Below are 19,082 nucleotides of genomic sequence, written 5' to 3'. Positions count from 1 at the left end.
CGCTTGGTGCACAGCGTGCATGCACGGCCAGTGAACCGGTAGCAAACCAGTTCAGATTTCACCACTGGGCCCCAGTACACTGCTTTGCCCGGGGCCCATAATGCTGTTAAGACAGCCCTGCTTCCAAAGTTGGTAAAATGAGGACCCAGATTGTTGGGGGCACCCTGACTCTGTAAACTGCTTAGAGGATGCTTTAAAGCACTATGAAGCAGTATATAAGTCTAAGAATTGCTATTGCTATTGCTATTGCTATTGCTAGTCTCTCCCACCAAGTTTGCCATTCTTTTCTGGATGACATTAAGAACCGGGCTTTTTATAAGGCAAAGTCAAAGGTCTCGTTCCACCATTCCATTCCATAACTCAGCAGCTAAAAATAATACTTCTAAAAATCGCCCCATTTCCTCCTCAGCTTATCCCAAAGCGTCCATGAACGACAGAGTCTCCAGCAGTGGGTGAGGTCTGGGAAAGAGAAAACAAAGCTCAACATGATGTAAATTATTTAAACTTTCATATCCCCCAAGTGGAAGGAGACAAGGTGTCACAAATCTGGGGAGAGGGAACTTCACAGTACGCAAAGGGCAGCTGGATAAAACTGAGGCCGGATCCTTGGGATTGGAAGAAAGAGTTATGTCTAGCAGTTGGAACAGGTGATCTGTGAGTCAGGAAAGGAGTTTTTATTCCTGTCTCTGGCGCCACAGAGGAGCATGGCAAATGTTCACTAACATCTAGCTGAAGAAAAGAGTTATTCCATCCTTGGCTGAAAGCCAGCTCTCCTTTGTGAAATTTCCTAGAGTCCAAGAATCAGCTGCAATTGCTCTGCTCATGAATTCTGCCAATGCTGGCTGATGTGTTTGAATACTACTGCCACTTTCCGCTAGTGAAGTTCCAGGGCAGTGTTTCTCAAGTGTGGGAACGTTAAAATGTGTGGACTTCAATTCCCAGAATTCCCCAGCCAGTGGCTGGGGAATTCTGGGAGTTGAAGTCCATACATCTTAAATTTGCTAAGGCTGAGAAACAAGAAGGGAAGGGAAGGGAAGGGAAGGGAAGGGGAGGGGAGGGGAGAGGAGAGGAGAGGAGAGGAGAGGAGAGGAGAGGAGAGATGGAAGGGACTTTGGAGGTCTAATAGTCCAACCCCCTTCTTAGGCAGGAAACCCTACACCACTTCAGACAAATGGTTATCCAACATCATCTTAAAAACTTCCAGTGTTGGAGCGTTCACAACTTCTGCAGGCAAGTTGTTCCACTTATTGATTGTTCTAACTGTCAGGAAATTTCTCCTTAGTTCTAGGTTGTTTCTCTCCTTGATTAGTTTCCACCCATTGAAACTTCCACCCACAGTGCTCCATTTGAGTGGGGTTCAATGGATTAAAAGAAGGGGAGGAAGACATCTTGCAGATAGGCTGACTCAACTGATGTGCTTAATAAAGATGCAGTTGCCAGCAAAATTCCAGATGGCCACTAGATTTCGCTATCTCTCTTTCCTGACAGCTCCGGTAGGCTTCCTATTATTGTAGCTGTAATAACCGAATGACGAATACATGTAGAGTATTAAGGAAACTGAGCTTGACAGAGACAGAGATGTGTGAGCTCCATTACCAAGAGGACAAGAGGCAAAACACTGTCCAAATTGAGAACATCCAGATAACGTTCACAGGCAAGTCAGACACCTCCTTAACTCACTGAACTATAAGAAGGTGCAAAAAGCAAAATGCATCAGACCCGTAAAATTCTGTAATGGGCTGTAAGAATAACAGAATAACAGGGAAGGGACCTTGGAGGTGTTCTAATCCAGTACTCTGCTTATGCCATTTCAGATGAATGGTTGTCCGGTCTCTTCTTAAAAATCTCCACTGTTGAGCACCCACAACTTCCATAGTTAGAACAATTAAATAGTGGAAGTTGTGGGTGCTCCAACTGTCAGGAAATTCCTCTTTTGGCTCTCTCCTTGATTAGTTTCCATTCCAGATCCATTGCTTCTTGTCCTGCCTTCAGGTGCTTTGGAGAGTAGGTTTTCTACTTTTCTTTGTGACAGCCCCTTAGATGTTGTGACAGCCCCTTAGATGTTGGAACACTGCTATCATGTCAACCCCTAGTCCAGAGGTGGGTTTCAGCAGGTTCGGACCAGTTCTGGAGAACCGGTAGCAGAAATTTTGAATAATTCGGAGAACCGGTAGTAAAAATTCTGACTGGCCCCACCCCCATCTATTCTCTGGCTCTCAAGTCCCAGCTGACTGGGAGGAAATGGGGATTTTGCAATAACCTGCAAAATAAAAATAAAATAAAAATAAAAAGTAACGGTGGCTCAGGGGCTAGGACATTGAGCTTGTCGATCGAAAGGTCGGCAGTTTGGCGGTTCGAATCCCTAGTGCTGCCGTGTAACGGGGTGAGCTCCCGTTACTAGTCCCAGTTTCTGCCAACCCAGCAGTTTCAAATGCATGTAAAAATGTAAGTAGAAAAAATAGGGGCCACCTTTGGTGGGAAGGTAACAGCGTTCCATGCGCCTTTGGCATTGAGTCATGCCGGCCACATGACCACGGAGACGTCTTTGGACAGCGCTGGCTCTTCGGCTTTGAAACAGAGATGAGCACCGCCCCCTAGAGTCAGCAACGACTAGCACATATGTGCGAGGGGTACCTTTACCTTTACCTTTACCTCCCCTGCCATGCCATGCCCACCAAGCCACACCCACAGAACCGGTACTAAAAAAATTTGAAACCCACCACTGCCCTAGTCCTTGTTTTCATGAAACTAGACATACCCAGTTCCAGCAACCGTTCTTCATATGTTTTAGCCTCCAGGCCTCTGACCATCTTTGTTGCTCTTCTCTGAATTCTTTCTAGAGTCTCAGCATCTTTTTTACATCGTGGCAACTAAAAGAAAAAGAGGAGGAACATCCTCAACCAAGACAATGGTCAGATAAAAGAAATCTGAGCCCGAAAGTACGTTCTGAAATGTAGCTTCATAAAGCATCTCAAACAAGACCTTCCCTACTTCCTTTGAACATAAAGGGGGAGGAGAGGAAGGAGGCACATTCAGATTTGCAAGATGCTGCTACTATAACCTTATAATAAATGTTAGCATTCATAATTTTGATTTCCTGGTCTGGTCTACCTTGAAAGGGGTGACAGATCTTGTTATTATAGGCCCATTGGGTAGCTATAATTCTTGACTGATTCCCGACATCAGTTAAAATAACCACAGCATGACACCGGGATTTAGATAGAGAAGCTGTGGTTGAAATTCTTTCTAAGGTTGTTTACTTTGCCTATCAGCCTTTCGGTGATTTAAGCTCCTCATAAAAGTGAAAAAAGAGAAGAGCTGGGGTGGGTGAAAAATACTATAAAGAGGCTGCTAAATCATTGCTCTTTTCAGATCCTTCTCTTATGCTGTTTTTTTTTTTATTTCATTTTGTCACAACAGTAAACACAAACATCAACATAAGAAAATCAACACATTATAAAAGAAAATATATATATATATATATAAACAAAAGTATGCAACAACCATGTTAATTTGTTATAACAAAAGGGAACAATAGGACAGGAACGGTAGGCACATTTGTGCTCTTATGCACGCCCCTTATTGTCCTCTAAGGAATGGGGTGAGGTCAATAGTAGACAGTTTTTCGTTGAAGATTTTGGGATTATGAGTAGAGACTATGGAGTCTGGTAATGAGTTCCAAGCGTTAACGACTCTGTTACAGAAGTCATATTTTCTGCAATCAAGTGTGAAGCAGTTGACATTAAGTTTGAATCTATTGTTTGCTCTTGTATTATTGCGATTGAAGCTGAAGTAGTCTTTTACAGGAAGGATACTGCAATAGATGATTCTTTTTTTGTTTGTATGGATCATGGACACAACGATTATTCAGAGGCCTTAGCAAAGATTCCCCACCCACCCAAAGTCACTACAGATTGCCTTTGTTTAGATTTTGCAATGCAATTCAGTTTGTATTTACACATTTATTTTATTGTATTTACACATTTACACATTACACTGAAGTTCGCAGATGACACAACAGTGATTGGTCTCATTTGAGACAATGACGAATCCGCATATGGACGAGAGGTCGAACGACTAGCCTTGTGCAACCAAAACAATCTGGAACTGAACACACTCAAAACCGTAGAAATGGTGGTAGACTTTAGGAGAAACCCTTCCATACTTCCACCTCTCACAATACTTGACAACACAGTATCAACAGTAGAAACCTTCAAATTTCTAGGTTCTACCATATCGCAAGATCTAAAATGGACAGCTAACATCAAAAACATCATTAAAAAAGGACAACAAAGAATTTTCTTTCTGCGCCAACTCAGTAAGCTCAAACTGCCCAAGGAGCTGCTGATTCAGTTCTACAGAGGAATTATTGAGTCTGTCATTTGCACCTCTATAACTGTCTGGTTCGGTTCTGCAACCCAACAAGAAAAACACAGACTTCAGAGGATAATTAGAACTGCAGAAAAAATAATTGCTACCAACCTGCCTTCCATTGAGGACCTGTATACTGCACGAATCAAGAAGAGGGCCGTGAAAATATTTACAGATCCCTCGCATCCTGGACATAAACTGTTTCAACTCCTACCCTCAAAACGACGCTATAGAGCACTGCACACCAGAACAACTAGACACAAGAACAGTTTTTTCCTGAAGGCCATCACTCTGCTAAACAAATAATTCCATCAACACTGTCAGACTATTTACTGAATCTGCACTACTATTAATCATCTCATAGTTCCCATCACCAATCTCTTTCCACTTATGACTGTATGACTATAACTTGTTGCTGGCAATCCTTATGATTTATATTGATATATTGACCATCAATTGTGTTGTAAATGTTGTACCTTGATGAACGTATCTTTTCTTTTATGTACACTGAGAGCATATGCACCAAGATAAATTCTTTGTGTGTCCAATCACACTTGGCCAATAAAATTCTATTCTATTCTATTCTATTCATTTCAAACTTGAGGAGGAGGGATAAAGCTGCATTCTTCAAGATGAACTTTCCACGGGTGAGCCAATCATTTCTCCACATACCCTAGCATTTATGAAGGCCAGTGATTAAAGCAGTGGCAAAAACTAAACCAGTTTACTACCGGTTTGCTGGCTGTGCATGCGCACTGTACTCACGCACGCACTTGCACCAAATGCCAGGCGCCTGCATGCTCAGTGCATGCCAAAAGGAGGCATGGGGTAAGTAGAACAGCGCGTGGGGGTGATCAGCTGTGGCACGCAATTTTATTTTTTTTGTACTTTTAAAAGCATTTTTTTTACATTTTTTTATGAGGGGCCAATCATTTCCTGGCCTTACTCCTGAGTCGTCCTTTTTGCTTTAGTGCTCTTGCCTCCTGGCAGCTCTTTGCATGCGTGCACTAGGAACAAGCTGCCTCTGTTCCTCTGCCTCTCTGCTCCCTCGTCCGGGCCTTCCCCTTCCCCTTACTCTAGGACTGGCCCATTGTCCTCCCCAGCCTCCTCGCTGTCCAACTCCATTGCCAGCTCCACAGGTTGCTGGTGGACCACAATAAAGAGGCCGTCACGGCTAAAAACTATGTTCAGGAGTCTGTTTTCACTGGCAGACCTCTCGGGCCACCACATGCACCCCCGACACGAGTGACATCAAGCTGGCCATGCCCACCCTGACCATGCCCTACTGCCCCTGCCCAAGGTCAAACACAACCCTGATGCAACCCTCAACCAAATCAAGTTTGACACCTCTGGCTTAGAATGATAAAACTATGAAGCTGGAAGGGACGACAAAAGTATCAAGCCATGCTTTAACCCAATCTTTCTTTATCAAGAAAGATTGAAATTATATGGAACATGAAATAAGTTGTCTAGGATAGGCTAGATTAATCATTAGCAGAAGACAAAGCACATACATATATTGTTTAGAGAAGGAGATTGTGAAACCGGCTCTGAGATCAGTGGAGAACTATTTCCAACATATATCAGCACAACATTGTGCCCTGTACTGTAAGTGATCATAAAAACAGCTTTCTTCCTTTCCATGTCACAGAATCTTCGCAATAGAGAAACACCTTCCCCATATTGTTTCAGATACTTGAGTGAAGGCCACCTCTTGAGCAGCGCCTTCCCCGTCGTTGAAATTCATTGTGACAGTTGCTTTTCATCTCTAAATCTTTCCACAGATAGAAAAAGAGGAACCATGGGTTATAATAATAACAGAGTTGGAAGGGACCTTGGAGGTCTTCTAGTCCACCACACACACACACACACACACCGCTTAGGCAGGAATCGCTGTACCACTTCAGACAAATGGTTATCCAACATCTTCTTAAAAAACTTCCAGTGTTGGAGCATTTACAACTTCTGAAGGAAAGTTGTTCCACTGATTAATTGTTCTAACTGTCAGGAAATTTCTCCCTAGTTCTAAGTTGCTTCTCTCCTTGATTAGTTTCCACCCATTGCTTCTTCTTCTCAGGTGCTTTGGAGAATAGCTAAACTGCCTCTTCTTTGTGAAGTTAGTTTTCCTGAGTTAATTTAATCTGGCCTGTTGTGACCTTCAAGCAGCCAAGAACTCAGAAACAAAGCATTGTTCCACCAGAACATCAAAAGCTTTCCTATTTCTTCCAAGGACTCTTCTATAAACAAGCCATGTGAGTGAAACACTGTGTGATATACTTTGCCTAGAGCTTCACGTCATTCTTTCCCTGATAACAAAATGGCTGACAGGAACTCCACTTCCCTAGGGAATTAGATGAATTCCAGTCAATGAATGTCTGCTATTGTTTTTTCCTTTGCTCCTAAGGAATCACAAAAGACTTACTACCTCATGTAATTTCTTTCTTGCAAATGAATTTTCAAAAGAGTATGGGGTGGGGAGGTGGCTCAATGGTTAAGATGCTGGGCTTGTTGGCTGGGAACCCGGCAGCCCAGGTTCGAGACCCGAGTGCCACATGATGGGATGAGCTCCCGTTCCTTTCCCCAGTTCTTGCCAACCTAGCAGTTCAAAAGCACGCAAATGCAAGTAGATAAATAGGTACCACTTCAGTGGGAAGGTAACACTGTTCCGTGATATCATACTGGCTACATGACTGCAGAAAAGTCTTCGGGCAGCGCTGGCCCAATGGCCTTGAAACAGAGATGAGCACCTCCCCCTATAATTGACAATAACCAGCAGAGTAAAATCCTGAGGGACTCCAGCTATACCTGGAGGAGATAAAGAGAAGAATTCACACACTTCCTCGCCCAACGATTTTGATAAGACTTTCGAAAGGCTATTTGTGCCCAGCAAACTGCTACACAGATACTTCTCCCTAACATGAGCTGTATGAAATGATGAATATCATGGTGAGAAATGATTTAGCCAACTTATCAAGGTCACTGGGGGGTGGGGGAGGAACGGATGCATGTTTCCTTATCACACAGAAGAAATAAGATTACAGCTGTTGAGCAAGATCATGTTTCTAGGTGCCACACCCAGTATTAATCTAGCTGGGTTATTCATTGTCTAATTCTTCATTCTGTTTACTTACCACCTGGAGCTGGAAGTCACTGGGAAATAATTCTACGGAAGAATCGGAGCAAATTTTATGAGTTCCACCAGAAACGTCTGACGGTGGAAAACACAACAGTCTTCCATCAGGAGAATTATAGAATCTCTCCCAGCCGGGAAATTCGAACCCATTCGGGGAACGAGCTATCAGAATTGAGGAAGGAGTTTTGCTGGTCATCAATTGAGTCAATATTATTGACTGGTTGACTGAAGAAGGAGAACCAGGGAACGCAACAGCCGATGCTATGAATCCACCACCGTATTCAGAAAAGGATCACCTTTCAGTTCCTGCTCTGAACCATCCTGCTGGACCACCACCGTACCCTGTGGATAATACGGGGCCTTTTGCCATGCCACCCCCATACCAAACCTTTTATATATCCCCTGATGCAGGATCCAATCAAGGTCTGTTTGTTCAACCTCAGCCAGCTATAATCACCACCCCATCCGAGCCAACTAAAGAACCTGATTTTTTGGCCTACTCCATCTTCACCATGCTTTGCTGCTTTCTACCCCTAGGTGTCACTGCCTTGGTTTTCTCAATACAGGTGAGCACTGGGAGAGGGGGAAAGACAGAAAGAGGGCGGGGAGAGCATAATGTTACTTGCAAAAAGAGAAGCTTTGGTGTATAGGATACAATATAAAAATGTAAGCTAACAGACCAAGGAAGGAAGATAGGAAGGACTAACGTTCATTGTCTTTTGTCACTGAAATTAGACCACAGCAAGGGCAAATTATGCTAAGGAGAGAGGGAAAGAAAGGCAGGGAAAGGGAGAACAAATGTGAGGGAGAGAAAGAGAGAGAGAGAGAGAGAGAAAGGGAAAGGGAAAGAAAGGGAGAGAAAGGGAGAGCGGAAGTGAGGGAGAGAAGAGGGGAGAGAGGGAAAGAAAGAGAGAGAGAGAGAAAAAGAGAGGGAGAGAAAGAAAGAGGGAGAGAAAGGGAGAGAGGGAGAGAAAGGGAGAGGGAGTGAAAGGGAGAGAGGAGAGAGAGAGAGAAAGGAGAGAAAGAGAGGGAGGAAAGAGAGAGAGGGAGGGAAAGAGAGAGAGGGAGAGAGAAGGAGAGAAAGAAAGAGGGAGAGAAAGAGAGAGAGGGAGAGAGAGGGAGAGAAGGGGAGAGAGGGAGAGAAAGAGAGAGGGAGAAAGGGAGAGAGGGAGAGAAAGGGAGAGAGGGAGCAAAGGAGAGAGAGAGAGAACCTGGGATTGGGCTCCTAGAAAAAATGTTATACAGACATTTTCATGTTTATCCTTCTTCAATAAGGGAATCTCAGCGAGTGCTTAAAAGCAGGGGTCTCCAAACTTGGCAACTTTAAGCCTGAAGGACTTCAATTACCAGGAGTTCTGGGAGTTGAAGTCCTGCAGGCTTAAAGTTGCCAAGGTTGGAGACCCCTGCTTTAAACTACAGCCAAAATCCAGCCTGATGTTCATTTTGGAAGGGAGATATGAATTTTACAGGTAGCCTTCTGCTGACGAGAATTACTAGTATGTGGCAAACAGCAGCTCAATAATCAGCTGGGCTTTAGCTGGTATTCATTTTAAATGCAACGGTTTTAAGAGTAGTTAGACTTTAGAGTAGGTTGTAAGCTTCCTGTGGCTTTCCCTGATCTTCTCAAACAGCGTTTCTTAACCTCAGCAACTTTAAGAGGTGAGACTGTGTCTTTCTGCGTCAAAAAAAGTTGTAAGTCGCTGCTTTTTGTTTCTTTCTTTTTAATTTTCCTCTTCCCTATATATATATATATATATATATATATATATATATATATATATATATATATATATATATATATATATATATATATATATATATATATATATGTCTTTGGTTGTTCGGGTTTTCTCCCGTGTAAAATTGGAAGTGTCTTGGCGACGTTTGAAGTCTCATTCGTCATCTTCAGGCTTCAGCTTCGTGCTTCTGGAGAAGCATGAAGCTGAAGCCTGAAGATGATGAATGAGACTTCGTCGAAACGTCGCCAAGACACTTCCAATTTTACGTGGGAGAAAACCTGAATAACCAAAGACCTACATACAAACACCAGCGAAAACCTCAGAAAACAAATATATATATATATAATTTATATACCGCCCTTCTCCCGAAGTACTCAGGGCAGTTTACAGCCAGATAAAAACAAATATCACAACAATTAAAAAACATTTTAAGAAACTGATTCGATCAGGCCAAAAAGACTAAAAACTATAGTAAAACCCCCAATTACAACTACATTAAGCTAGCCCTGCACGATGAAACAAAAAGTCTTTAGCTCATGTGGAAAGGTCCAGAGGTCAGGGAACTGACGTATCCCAGGAGGCAGCTCATTCCAGAGGGCAGGAGCCCCCACAGAGAAGGCCCTCCCCCTGGGGGGTCACCAGTCGACATTGTTTGACTGACGGCACCCTGAGGAGACCCTCCCTATGGGAGCGCATGGTCGATGGGAGGCAATTGATATTGATGTGAACTATGAACTTCGGCTCTGCCAGTCTCTATTGATAAGAATAGTGCCACCCAACAGAATTCTTCACTGACCGAAACAATCAGAAGCTTCTGAGTACATACTCAATATGTACACTTCCTGCATGTGAAATGTTATTCAGTATGATTTCATCATAAATTCCTTTTTTTTTTCCTGCAGACTCGGCAAGCTAACAAAGTTGGTGACCAAATAGCCGCTCGGCGACTCTCCCTCTTAGCCCAGGCCTTCGCCCGCATAGCTCTGGGGGTTGGAATCCTATTAACACTTGTATACGTCAGTATAATTATAATCCTTTTCAGGTAGATCACCAGCCCTTAAAGAAACTTCATCTGACTCAACTCATCAGGACAATTTCCTTGTAGAAGGCTTCCACCGTTATTTGAATGGCATCACAAAATTGACAAACTCTGGGCTGGCTGACTCATGCTGACGTATCTTGAGATTTTCATATTCTTGGTTCTGTGACTGTCAAAGATATGCTTGCGCTACGTAGCACTGTATTTGAGGGGACAACTGTAGGTTGGAAAGAACCATCTATTAAAAGACTAGCTGGATCCCCATGCTTCGCTACGAAACTATATGATCGGGCACTTGCAGCTTGAATCCTCCCCTATCCTATCCCCTTCTCACCCTCAACCTTGCCCCACAGAAACGTCTCCTATCCTATCTCCTTCTCTCCCTCAGGTTTTCTAGTTCCTTCTCTCCATGAGACTTGTCCCACAGAAGCCTCCCCTATCCTCTCCCTCAGCCTTGCCCCACAGAAGCCTCCCCTATCCTTCCCCTTCTCTCCCTCAGCCTTGCCCCACAGAAGCCTCCCTTATCCTCTCCCCTTCTCTCCCTCAGCCTTGCCCCATAGAAGCCTCCCCTATGCTATCCCCTTCTCTCCCTCAGCCTTGCCCCACAGAAGCCCCCCCCCCATCCTCTCCCCTTCTCTCCCTCAGCCTTGCCCCACAGAAGCCTCCCTATCTTCTTCCCTTCTCTCTGCCCTTTTCATGAAGAGGAAGGCGTATTTGAAATCAAGCATAGAGAAAGAGGGAGCTGCTTTAATGAGGGTGTCAACTCTGAAGCGAACTTGGCTGAAGCCATCTTTTGCTGCCTCATACTTGCCACGAACTCTGTGGGCGGGGGAAAGGGAGGGAGTAGATAGACTGGCTAGCGGTCATAACAAAAACCTTTCTCGTGGGAACCAAGATCACCCCAACATGGAGCAGTTGGTGGAGGAGAGGAGGGACCAAGGAGCCTGCCAAAAGCCTTCATTGGACAATATGACTTGTGACACTCGGGGAAGGAAACGATTGCTTTTTTAACTATGCTATAAATGCAGGAAAACTTTCAGAGTTGGCTTTCACTAGCTGTGCTGATATGATGTGCTCAATAAACATATTGTTTGAGGAACCTGCTTGCCTCGGAGTTCTGTTTTCAATGGGCATGTTACTCGGAACGCTGACAGATTTATTTATTTATTTATTATTTTGATTTATATACCGCCCTTCTCCCGAAGGACTCAGGGCGGTTTACAGCCTAGTAAAAACAGAAATCACAAAAATTAAAAAACATTTTTAAAAAACTAATTTAATTAGGCCCAGAAAGACTAAAGCCATAATAAAACCCCTATTAAAACTAAATTAAGCCAGCCCTGCGCGATGAAACAAAAATGTCTTTAGCTCATGTCGAAAGGTCCGGAGGTCGGGGAGTTGACGTATCCCCAGAGGCAGCTCATTCCAGAGGGCAGGAGCCCCCACAGACAAGGCCCTCCCCCTGGGGGCTGCCAGTCGACATTGTTTGACTGATGGCACCCTGAGGAGACCCTCCCTATGGGAGCGCACAGGTCGATGGGAGGCAATTGGTAGCAGCAGGCAGTCCCGTAAATAAGCCGGTCCTATGCCATGGAGCACTTTAAAGGTAGTAACCAATATCTTGAATTGCACCGGGAAGACAGAGGGCTTAATGCTGGCCATTTCTTACTTATTCAGCCTGTGTAAGGTAATGAACTGGATAGGATATCTCTAGTATGAGTTCTGCCATCTGCGGCATGGATCCAGACCCTTCCTGGCTCCTTCAGGCAACTGAAGATTTGTTGCTAGCTACATACAAGGGAGTGATTGTGCCCTTTGTCCAAATTGCTTTTCTTGGGGAAGATTGTTCAAAAATAAAATGCCATAGAGCAGGGGTCTCCAACCCTGGCCACTTTAAGACTTGTGGACTTCAACTCCCAAAGCTGGCTGAGGGATTCTGGGAGTTAAAGTCCACAAGTCTTAAAATGGCCAAGGTTAGAGACCCCTGCCATAGAGCAGGAGTGTCAAACTCAAGACCTGTGGGCCGGATCCAGCCTGTGGGGGGCTTAGATCTGGCCCGCAGGGCCGACCTGGAAACCGTGAAGGACTGGCCCATGGTGCCTCTGGCAACGAAAATGGAGCTTTGGATGGCTAGGTGTGGCACTCCCAAACTCCGTTTTCACTGGCAGAGGGTCACAGGAAGCCGTCGCAGCCAAAAACGGAGCTCGGGAGCCCATTTTCGCTGGCAGAGTGTACCACAGGCACATCCCGACATGAGTGATGTCGAGCTGGCCACGCCCACTTTGACCATGCCCCCCCCCATCCTCCCCACAAGGTCAAACACAACCCTGATGCGGCCCTCAAAGAAACTGACTTTGAGCAAATAGATGACAAGAACCTCTTTCAGTCCATATTCAAGCCAGTGCAAAGGATGGAAACAGAGTTACTCAGTACGTTGTATCACCATCAATGCCGTGGTGGGATTCAGCCGCTTCTCTCCGGATCGCACGAACCGGTAGCGGAGACTGCGGGAGGCTTCACCCACCCACCCGGACGTAATGCGTGACTACTGCACATGTGCAGAAGGCCGTGTGCATGTGCTCACATTTGAGAACCGGTAGGGAAGATAAGCGAATCCCACCTCTGCATCAACGGAACATTTTTAATTGAGTGAATCTAAATTCGGCACAGCAAGCTTTTAGGTCAAACTTGGGGTTTCAAGATATAGAGCAGGGGTCTCCAACCTTGACCACTTCAAGACTTGTGGACTTCAACTCCCAGAATACCTCAGCCAGCAAAGCTGGCTGAGGAATTCTGGGAGTTGAAGTCCACAAGTCTTGAAGTGGTCAAGGTTGGGGACCCCTGATATAAAGCGCTTTTTACCTTTCCCATTCAAAGGTGGAAGTTAAGATCAGATATGCAAATATCACTTTGGAGAGATCACCCGTGGACTACAGGAAGAGGAGAGAATCCTGCCTTTCTCAGGCTGAGGAACCCCGTCAAAGTACAAAAGGTGCTGTTTTCAAATGGTGGGTTTTGGTTTCTTTGAAGGCATGGCAAAATGTGTACAGCATCACGTACCAGATTTGTCCTTTCTAGGTTTAAGGATCGAAGGCAGCAAATTGATATTTATTGGCAGTTATTCAGACTTCAGCAGTTCATCTGTTAATACAGACTGTCCTCCCAACTGTGATTAATTTCAAAGGTTTCTTTTGCTGGTGTAAGGACCTGCCTCAGCTGTCTTCTCAGGAAAGCATGACTCTTGAAAGAAGTGGTATTGCAAAAGAGGTAAAGGTATTACCGAGAGAAAGAGATTGCAGAGAAGCCAGGCGAAGTCTGAAAATTCCCGTGGGAAGCATTTTAAGCTAATTTTCTCGAATATTTCACTTTTTGGCAGTGATGGATGGCTTTTTGCAATGTCTGGAAGAAGCTCGGTTAGATGAATCACATTAAGAATGTGGTCACCAGCTTCGTGACTGATTTGCTTTTTGAGTTTGGGAAATTTCGAACTTGTAAATCCTAGAAGTCAGAGTTTGTAGAAATTGAGCAATAGGCAGGGTAGGAAGTGCAGCTAAAAAAAAATTAAAAAACACTCTGTGCTTTGTGTTCGAATACTGTAATTCCAAAACCCAGGTTTCACCTGAAATGTAAATTATTCTGACATGTTTCTTACTGCAACATTCTCTAGCCACAAGCAGAAATGTAGGAATATGGGAAAAATTATACTCCTTCCACGCGTTTGTTTATCATTCCACGCATATTTTTTTTATTAATCATTTCCATGCTAGTACATGAAGAGAGACTCCTTATATTCTCGGAATGTTCTCAGCACTGCTTTTGTGATTTCTAGGACAGGGGTCTCCAACCGTGGTCCCTTTAAGACTTGTGGACTTCAACTCCCAGAGTTCCTCAGCCAGCTGAGGGACTCTGGGAGTTGAAGTCCACAAGTCTTAAAGGGACCAAGGTTGGAGACCCCTGTTCTAGGATATACAGGTAGTCCTCGATTTACAGCCTGCAATTGAACCCAACATGTCCGTTGCTAAGTGAACATCTTGTTAAGTGAGTTTTGCTCCATTTTACAACCTTTCTTTCCACAGTTGTTAAGTGAATCACTGCAGGTGTTAAGTGAGTAACTCGGTTGTTCAGGGAACCTGCCTTCTCCGTTGACTTTGCTCATCAGAAGGTCGCAACAGGGAATCACATGGTTCCAGGCAGAGGTGGGGTTACAGCAGGTTCTGACCAGTTCTGGAGAACCGGAAGTGGAAATTTTGAGTAGTTCAAAGAACCGGTAGTAAAAATCCTGACTGTCCCCACCCCCCATCCATTCTCTGCCTCCCAAGTCCCAGCTGATCGGGAGGAAATGGGGATTGTGCAGTAACCTTCCCCTGGAGTAGGGAGGGAATGGAGATTTTGCAGTGTCCTTCCCCTGCAACGCCCACCAAGCCACGCCCACCAAGCCATGCCACACCCACCAAGCCACACCCACAGAACTGGTAGTAAACATTTTTGAAACCCACCACTGGTTTCAGGACACCACAACCGTCATAAATATGAGCCAGTTGCCAAGCTCCCGAGATCAGGTGACTATGAGGATGTTGCTTTAAGTGTGAAAAATGGTCACCAGTCATTTTTGTTCAGTGCCATTGTAACGTTGAATAGTCACTAAATGAAGGGTTCTAAACCAAGGACTTTCCATATTGCTTTTCTTACCAACCTGACCAATTATTTATTTCTACAGCCCTGTGAAGGGGAAAAATTTGAAATACATCTTTTTTTTTTTTTTCAGAAGCCGAGTACAGTATGCTAGTGTCTTTAAGTCTTTCCCTGTGAAAATAATCAGGGATGGAAACATTTTAGTCTAGTCCAGGAATTCTTAAGCTGTTTGACCTAATTACACATTTTTCTTGGTCTTGAATAAAAGCATTACCTCCATTTTTTAAAAAAGCCCTCGGTCCATGGTGCTCTCTGAGCTTGGTTGTTTTCTTGTGGACATTTAATCACCCAAAATCTGTTGGGCCTCTGGTGGCTCAACAGACTAATGCAGTCTGTTATTAACACAGCTGCTTGCAATTACTGCAAGTTCAAGTCCCACCAGGCCCAAGGTTGACTCAGCCTTCCATCCTTTATAAGGTAGGTAAAATGGGGACCCAGATTGTTGGGGGGGGCAATAAAAGTTGACTTTGTATATAATATACAAATGGATGAAGACTATTGCTTAACATTGTGTAAGCCGCCCTGAGTCTTCGGAGAAGGGCGGGATATAAATGCAAATAAAAAAAGAAAAACTGGACAAGATCATCAGTGCCAGTAAGGAGTGTGCTTTGCCATTTATATTCTAGTGGCTCGCCCTGTCAGTATTGGTGGGGGTGGTCTTACAAGTTCTTTGGCTTGGCTGGGAACTTCTAAGACCGCTCCCAGCAACACCAACAAGGCAATATAAGCCAAGAGCAAACTCCACTCCTTGCTAGCACTGATGAGGTTACCTAGTTTGGCTAATGAAATGTCTTCAAGAAACAACCAAGCTCAGAGAGCACTAAGGACAGCTCATTGCAACCCTGAGCTTCAAATATTTCTCTTTTATTGGAACGTTCTGTGGCATTTTCAGCAGGCGCAGTCCCAGACTGCATCCTTGACTCACAAACAAGCTATGACAAAATGTCTCTTCCCCCCCCCCATATATCCTCAGTTGACCCACTTGGTGGTAATTATCCCATTGATCTGATAGCAATATTCAATATTATCTACAGACCCACCCACCCTCCTTCACATCCTGGACATAAACTGCTTCAACTTCTCCCCTCAGGATGTTGCTGTAGGGTATTGCATGCCAAAACAACTAGACACAAAGATAGTTTTCCCCCCATGCCATCACTCTGCTAAATACCTAATTCCCACGGCACTGTGTTAGGCCTAAAGATAGTCCGTACATCTAGTAGGCTGTATTGCTATCATCCTTGTCTTTCTCATCGTCTCATTTCTCATCTTTTTTTTCATCTTCTCACCTTTCCCACTACCTTCCCCGATTGGTATCTTGTGATTATCACTTGTTGTTTGTATCTTATAGTGTTAATGATTGTAACTACGCTTTATAATCTGTGAATTATCACTGTATTGTTTGTATGTACACTGAGAGCTTATGAACCAGAGACAAATTCCTTGTGTGTCCAATCACACTCAGCCAATAAAGAATTCTGTTCTGTTCTATTCTGTTCTGTTCTGTTCCGTTCCGTTCCACTTTCTATTCTATTCTGCATTTCTGTTCTGTTCTGTTCTGTTCTGTTCTGTGTTCTGGTCTGTTCTGTTCCATTCCGTTCCGTTCCATTCTCTATTTTATTCTGCATTCTATTCTGCTCTGTTCTGCATTCTGTTCTATTCATTCTACTCTACTCTACTCCAGTCTGATTGCTAATTCTTCTTTACTCCCATTTTTTTTCTTTTCTGCTATCTAGCAGACGTTGTTATGTCCAAAACCTGAACATACATTAGGGAAGCAAAGCACCAATGCCTGCATTTTATAATACAAATGTTCCAGCAAAAAAAAGGGGGGAGGGAGGGGAGAAAGAGAGCATCAGCTCACAGGAGGAGTCGGAATCCGAACACAAGAGACGACTCCCAGGGAAAAGCACTGTAGGACTAGACAGCAAATCAAAACAAGACTGCTGGCCAGAAATTGGGAACAGAGAGAATTTGAGAAGCAAGGTCAAGGCAATCTGGCAGAATACCAGTGAGATTTTAGACAGAGCTACGACCCAAAACCATGAGCTCCCCAAAATACCAGAGGATGCAAGATGGCATGCCTATCTCCCAAAGTCCATCCCCTTACTTGGAAATTCAGCCTGCTCTTCCAAAAACTCCTCCTGAATCAACCCACTGCGTGGACAAAGAGGAATCTCCTGTTGTGCCAACCAAGGACCTACCTATAGATGGCCCAGATAGGACAGCCTCCAAACGCATTCCAGCCCTTCATCAACCAAAGTCGATCGTCATCGTGCCTGTGCAACCAATCGAAGAACCTGATTATATGGGCTTCTCTCTCTTCGCTGCGATATGCTGTTTCTTACCCCTGGGTGGAGCTGCCTTTGTTTTCTCTAAACTGGTAAGCCTATAAATGCATTTGTTCTGCTGTGATCTGCTACAAATGAAATGGGCTCCATGTTATCATAAAAGTATTTTTTTTTTAATTCCTAGACATCCTTGGTGATCAATCTGCATCACCTCCGATCCTTTATAATCTGGTATTTAATTCAGTCGATCCTCTTTTGCCAGGACTCCCAAGCTTTGTTTTATCAAAATCTGAAGATACGGGTTATCATTTATCAAACTAATTCCTCAATATTACCATGTTGGCTACCATGTGTGGAAAGTTAGCATCTACCCCTCTCCGATAAGCAGGGGTGGGTATCAAAATTTTTAGCAAGGGGTTCTCTACCCAGGTGCTGGGTGGGCATGGCCATGGTGGTCATGGCCTAGTCAGCCTCCTGCACCATGGCGGGGGATGGTGGTGGCGTTTTTGCCCTCCCCGGGCTCTGAAGGCATTTCTTGAACCACTGGGAGAGTGAAAATGGCCTCCCCAGGCTCCAGACGCCCTCTGGAGGCTGGAAATGGCCCCTTTTTTCACCCTCGCCGAGCCTCTGTGTGCACCCTGCACTTATCTACATCCAAAACAGGCCACATGGGGACTCCGGGGAGGGGAGGGGAGGGGTGGGCGGGGCCAGCCAGGTGTGGGGTTTGCGGGTTCTTCAAACTGCACAGAATCTTAGCTAGAGGTTCTTCCAAACCCCTGCGAATCCCTACCAGCCCACCTCTGCCTTAATGTCTAAGGCCTCAAGACATGCCAAACAAGATAGTTAACATCCTAACCAGAGGCTTCAGTTGCATTTTTGACATCATTTCTCTCTCTTTTTCCCAGACCCAAAAAGCCAATCGTGAAGGGAACATTACAGCTGCTCAGAGATATTCAAGGACGGCTATCATCCTGTGTTTGCTATCACTTGTGATTGGCCTTCTGCTCCTCATATTTTGCTTCATCTTTATCACGAAATGACCACATGTTAGATCCAGTCATTACGCAATGTTTATACCTACACAGCGGCAGAGGAAGCCTCATCCAGCATCTCACTCTCTGATCTATTGTATAAAGAGTCCCTATATCTTATCTCTGTGAACTGCCAAGCATAGCATTTTAGGCAAGTAGGGTGATCCAAAAGTTCTCTCTAGTACTAAGTAGGTAAGGGGCCATCATGATCAAATTAAAACAAATGTGATGCAGTTCTGAAATAATAACAACCAGAATTACAGAATTACAACAGAGCATGGCCCAGTGGATGGTTGAAATAGGACTGTAAATTGCCTTAGTGTTGCTACTGGTAATATTCCATGTTCCATTCTTTTAAAGCAGGGGTCAAAAACATCCTCTTTGAGTCTTGCCATTATTATTTTTGAAGATGCTCCTAATTAAAATGAATGAATAGATCAACAGACACACATGCACACACAGACACTCACATATGAAAGAATGAAGGAAGGGAGGGAAGGAAGGAAGGAAGGAAGGAAGGAAAGGAAAGGAAAGGAAAGGAAAGGAAAGGAAAGGAAAGGAAAGGAAAGGAAAGGAAAGGAGGGAGGAAAGGAAAGGAAAGGAAAGGAAAGAAAGGAAAGGAAAGGAAAGGAAAGGAAAGGAAAGGAAAGGAAAGGAAAGGAAAGGAAAGGAAAGGAGGGAGGGAGGGAGGAAGGAAAGAAAGAAAGAGGAGAAAAGAAGGAAAGAAGGAAGGAATGTGAGGGAGGGGGAGAGAGAGAAAGAAGAAAGGAAGAAAAAGAAAGAAAG

General features: G+C 44.3%; 2 protein-coding genes across 4 annotated transcripts in view; one reads left to right on the top strand and one right to left on the bottom strand.

Moving 5' to 3' along the window:
* The window catches only part of LOC131204332 (neural cell adhesion molecule 1-like), a 48,116-nt gene extending 30,765 nt beyond the window's left edge, over positions 1-17,351 (bottom strand). Inside the window, exons 1-2 of one of the 3 annotated variants that reach the window (XM_058195508.1) lie at positions 17,179-17,271; positions 2,759-2,870 (exon numbers count right to left, since the gene is read on the bottom strand). In XM_058195508.1, coding sequence (XP_058051491.1) covers positions 2,759-2,810 — 52 coding nt within the window. In that variant the 5' untranslated portion in view covers positions 2,811-2,870; positions 17,179-17,271. Of the gene's footprint in view, positions 1-2,758; positions 2,871-7,502; positions 7,719-17,178 lie in introns of those variants that run through there. The other 2 variants (XM_058195507.1, XM_058195509.1) reach the window with 2 other exon arrangements.
* On the top strand, positions 7,768-11,351 carry LOC131204336 (trafficking regulator of GLUT4 1-like). The gene is made up of 2 exons (XM_058195513.1): positions 7,768-8,070; positions 10,146-11,351. The coding sequence occupies exons 1-2, from the start codon at positions 7,768-7,770 to the stop codon at positions 10,287-10,289; spliced, it is 447 nt and encodes a 148-aa protein (XP_058051496.1). The 3' UTR covers positions 10,290-11,351.
* Positions 17,352-19,082: the final 1,731 nt, after the last annotated feature.

This window comes from Ahaetulla prasina, chromosome 10, assembly GCF_028640845.1.
Source record: "Ahaetulla prasina isolate Xishuangbanna chromosome 10, ASM2864084v1, whole genome shotgun sequence".
Lineage (NCBI taxonomy): Eukaryota > Metazoa > Chordata > Lepidosauria > Squamata > Colubridae > Ahaetulla > Ahaetulla prasina.
This window is presented reverse-complemented; position numbering and strand designations above follow the sequence as displayed.

Coding starts and splice junctions, on each gene's coding strand:
- LOC131204336 (XM_058195513.1), top strand. CDS start 7,768: ATGAATCCACCACCGTATTCAGAAAAGGATCACCTTTCAGTTCCTGCT. Junction 8,071..10,145: donor CCTTGGTTTTCTCAATACAG/GTGAGCACTGGG, acceptor TTTTTCCTGCAG/ACTCGGCAAGCTAACAAAGT.